A 4,812-nucleotide genomic window follows, 5' to 3' on the forward strand; every position below is an offset into this window, starting at 1 on the left:
AATTTTAATCGATTGTGCTGAATTGGCTGTGTCAGCTTAATAGACGTCTAAAAACCAGAATCTCAAGCCATCGCTACTCTATCCGCAGGAACACAGCTACTCCTTCTGTCATTATGAAACATAGAATCAATTACATGAATTTAATTGGGATAATGTGAAAATTTTGGGCAATGAAAGATTTTTATCTAAACAATTAGTTATCGAAATGGCACACATAAAACTTCAAACTAATAGAGTTAACTCACAAAGCAGACACAGAATATTTACATCACGCATATGTCTCAATTTTAAGTAAATTATAAATCTTGTCCATCACGTTTACTCTTCTGCCGTAAAAATTTCAGTTGTTATTCTCCGGATTTATATTGGCGACTAATTTTTATTTCTGTTATCCTATTGTAATTAATTTTCATGTTCATGTCATTCTCTCTCTTTTCCCTTTCTCTTCATCAAAAACGCTTTTTACCGTACGTACAATAAAAGTAAGTTATGTTTTGCCTTTGACCTCAGTCAATGATCGACAGCTGGATAAACCAGATAAACATTATATTATATTAAAATTTTAGCCAAATTGGAAACGAATGGTTTTTAAGATCTAATGGTCGTTATCTTGGTTTTAAGAAAACATGATTTTGAGGAAAACGTAATTTTTTTAATTTTAAATAATTTTAAAAATCAAAATTTTTTCTCTCACCCTTATTCAGCTATTCCTGGACCATAAGTCTCCGTAGCAACATGGTTTTTCTCCAAAGCTTTTTTATTCCTAATTTTTTCGCTGTAGTGCATGAGTTATGCACGTCCGCATTTGAGATGTGGATGCAATTATCTTGCTAACAGAAGTGATAGGCATTTCTGCCAATTTTTATTCCCAAAATATCCATTATCTGCAGATAAGATTTGTAACCGTCATTGAAGATGCATATTGCTATGTAAACTGCAATTTCAATACGTGTGCCGCTGAAGAATATTTTTGGTGTTATTCTTTATCAAGTTGTTCAGACTTTCGTTTATATTTTACGTAGAGCTTTCGATGCAATATTCTAATAACAATTCTTCTATACTTAAGTTCTTATAAATTGGATTGTAAGAACTTAATTGGATATTGGATCGATTGTTTTAACAACTTTAGCATTTTTCATTGCAGCGGTGATTTTATGTTGATATTGCTCCAATTCATTTTGCTAGGAACATTAAGAATCAAGTCCTTGTGGACACCAGTGATGTTGTGGGTTTCCATTGACGAACTGCATACGATAAAAAGAGACTCAAATAGTTTTCTTCATTTTTTTTTCACAAATTGTGTGTTTTGTGTAACTGTAAGACCGTAATAAACGTTAACTTATCGATTAACACCGTTGTCAGTTTATCTATGCTGTCAAAATCTTTCGTATTTTTTTTACAATCACGGAGTTTTTTACTCTATTTTAAATGTCCTATTTTTTGTCATTTGTATATTATTATAAGCAGTACTGTCGATTATTCCTTTAAATGTTTTACAAACGTTTACAATGTAATCAAAATATGCGACGTGTTGCGTTCAAATTGCTATAACTCCGTGAATTTTTATCAGGTCAATATAAAACTTTGCACATATTTTAAAAACATTGCACTTTTAAAAAATATTTTTATAAAATTTTATTATTTCTATTTATTTGTCCCCTTTTAATTAAATAATAAGGAAATTTTCTTGAAAAAAATCATTCAGTCATTATTTTAGAATATGTTTAGCATTCTTCTTGTTCAATTATACAAGGGTCTCGGTTATGCAAGGTGTATGAACTTCAGCAATGACTTGAAAAGTATCCATGCAGTACGGCGATGATCTTCGTCGAATACCACGGTCCTCGTTATTCGAGGAACACTCCTCAGATCAGAAGCGGGGCATCTCACCGGATTTCTCGGTAATGTCGATCTGATTGTTATCATTGATGTTTTGTTTTTTATTTCCAACATCTTGTTTGTTATTACTGATATCTTGATTATTAACTTGATTATTATCTTGATTATTACCATTAGCATCCTGATTATTATCCCCGATGTTTTGATTATTCTGGTCGACATGATTGCTGTTGTCGACATTCTGGTTGTTATTATCGACGTTTTGGTTATTATTGTCGATATCATGATTATTATTTCTGATATTCTTATTGTTATCATCAACGAGATTTGCACCCTCTGTATTTTCCGTAGCTTCGTTGCCGTTTATGCCGTTCCTTGTCCTTCGTTCACCGAATTGTTGATGGTAATACTCCTCGCGCATTAACTCATTGAGATTACGCCATTGTAAACACATTATCAAGATAAATGGCTTACGGATTTCCTTGTTGAAAATCGCATAAATAATGGGGTTTAACGCACTGTTGCAATAACCGAGCCAGAGAAACAGAGACGATACTGAATGCGGGATATCATCAGGTTTGTAGAATGGCCTGATTAATGCCAACATAAAAAATGGCAGCCAGCAGACAACGAATGCACCAACAATGATACCCAATGTGGTGCTGGCCTTTCGTTCACTTCTTCTTCTCCTCTGCTGGCGTCTGTTACAAATGCAGACCCGATTATTACGAGTCCTCAGTATCCGTATTGATTTTTGTAGTAGATTCTCTTCGCGCTTGCCGATGAGGTGACGCTTTGGATTTCCGCCCTGTAATAAATAAAACAATTTAGCAAACCAAACGATATTATTTGCATATAAAATACCAAAAAAGAAAAGAAAAAAGTATTCTAGTTAGAATTGCATTATTTCGATATTTGTCAATTTTTATTAAAAAATTCATATTGCTATAACATTGATAATGATGTAAATAAATTCAAGCCAAAAAGACTTATTTTTTTCTAAACACCATTTACCGGGGATGGTAAAGTTTGAAATTTTGAAGAATTCGATTTTTGGTACTTTTACATATTCTGGTAGTGTGATCCTTTAAGAATATTTCCCAGTTTGGTTTTTTGAGAAATTCGCAAAATTGAGCTCAGGAAAATTAAAAATGTGAGTGCTGGCCGGCAAAGTGTCCGCGTGCAGGTTCGCTTTGTGCTACACTTTTCCCTCGTGTCTAAAAGAGGCCAAAGCCGAAAAAAATCTGTGATGTTCTGTGATTACTGCAGCAATGAAAGCTGACCTGGAGACGTCATTTTATAGCACGGATAACTTTTGAGCTTCATACGTATCAATTTTCTAGCTAAAACTAGTATTCTAAACTTTAACCGTGTTTTTCTCAAAATGGCATTTTTCGCTAGTTTTGCCACGATAACTCACGAACAGCTGCAGATATCGACTTGATTTTTTTTTTAATAAAGATAACGAACTTTTCCGTAAACTGAACCTATTCCAGCGCACAAAAATTAATTTTTTGTAATTGTTTTAACAACAAATAATTTAAATTTTTTGAAAGTTTTTTTTTTTTGGCTGCCATTGTTGCAATCTTAACGTACTTTTTTAGACTTTAGGTTTAGTCTATAGAGGGGCATCTTACCAACAAAATGGCACCAAAAAATTGAAAAATTTCAGCTTGTTCACCAGGAATTGTGGCAAGAACAGAGCAGTGCACAAATCGCGCGGTCGCCTTTAATCATCAATATCACCTTTAATTATATTCTTGGGACTTTTACGTTTTGTTTTGTTCGTTAAGAAAGCACCAATAACACGTTTAAAAAAAAAAATTATGTATGTTTATTTGTGTGTCCAAAAACGACATTTGAATTTTACCCAATTTTCGGCCGTTTAAACCTTACCATTCCCCTTAAGTGATGTTGATGTCACAAATAATTAATCTTTCAATCGTTTTGAACATATTAGAGGAAGTTCGGGTAATTTGAACCATATGAGCAAGTTGAACCATCACGATATACTCGCAACTAGTCGCGTCGCGTAAAAGAGTCACGGTCGGTCTCGCTCCGCGCGTACTTGGCGCGAGACACTACCGTGTCTCTTGATTAAGAGTTACAGTCTAACTGACAGCAGTGGAATTACTAGCTGCTGGGTTCCTAATCTAACATACAAAGCGGTAGTGAGGCACAACGTATCATAAAGTAATAAATTAAAACTAGATATTTAATGTGTACCGCTTACAGCGTAATGTTAGTATATAAACTTTTATTTTGAATATATTAACTTTTATTTTAAATCAATCTATTTCATAGATTTTTAGTTGTTTAATGTTGCATGTAACTAACTTATTCGGCGCGAACAGCGATTGCGACGTGCGAAAAGCTAGTTTCCCGGTTTTTGGGGCAGCGAGTTTGGTTGTTGAATTTGAAACTGATGGATTTTTCTGTGTGGTCCAGCTTGGAGCAAAAGATCTCTGGAGTTCGCTTTAAATTAACGGAGTTTTTCAAAGTGGCCCTACGACATGTCTCAGATGAAATTATCATCCAGCAGTGCGCGACCATCGTGAACAATTTTCCGAAGTGGTTTCGAAAATTTATTAAAATCAACGGAAACAATTTTGAGCATTTATTGTAATTTTCTTTGTTTAATTTAGTTATTGATGTTCTAATAAAGTTTTATGATCTATTAAATGTTTAATTTGTGTACCGATTTGTGGCTGCTTAATGCTCTCAAAAAAATTCCGAGAACTTTTGTGTCACCTCGTATATAGAAAAAGATTTTTTAAATTAAAAAAATGTTTAGAAAAAAATTTTGAAATTTAGAAATTATAAACAAAATTTTAATAGAGAATTTATAATCTATTTTTAGTATTACATATTTTTATTCTGGGTTCAGAATAAAGTTTATTATAAAAAGGCAATAGCAATGAAATTCATTAACAATGATATTTGAATAGTTTATATTATATTACGTCAGTTTAT

General features: G+C 33.0%; 1 protein-coding gene across 1 annotated transcript; it reads right to left on the reverse strand.

The window, feature by feature from the left end:
- Nucleotides 1–1,647: 1,647 nt before the first annotated feature.
- LOC112457059 (uncharacterized transmembrane protein DDB_G0284971-like) lies at nucleotides 1,648–3,865 on the reverse strand. The gene is made up of 2 exons (XM_025019929.1): nucleotides 3,736–3,865; nucleotides 1,648–2,647 (listed from the first exon to the last, which is right to left on the reverse strand). The coding sequence occupies exons 1-2, from the start codon at nucleotides 3,736–3,738 to the stop codon at nucleotides 1,871–1,873; spliced, it is 780 nt and encodes a 259-aa protein (XP_024875697.1). The 5' UTR covers nucleotides 3,739–3,865; the 3' UTR covers nucleotides 1,648–1,870.
- Nucleotides 3,866–4,812: the final 947 nt, after the last annotated feature.

Source organism: Temnothorax curvispinosus, unplaced genomic scaffold (genome assembly GCF_003070985.1).
Source record: "Temnothorax curvispinosus isolate PA1 unplaced genomic scaffold, ASM307098v1 QBEX01007451.1, whole genome shotgun sequence".
NCBI lineage: Eukaryota > Metazoa > Arthropoda > Insecta > Hymenoptera > Formicidae > Temnothorax > Temnothorax curvispinosus.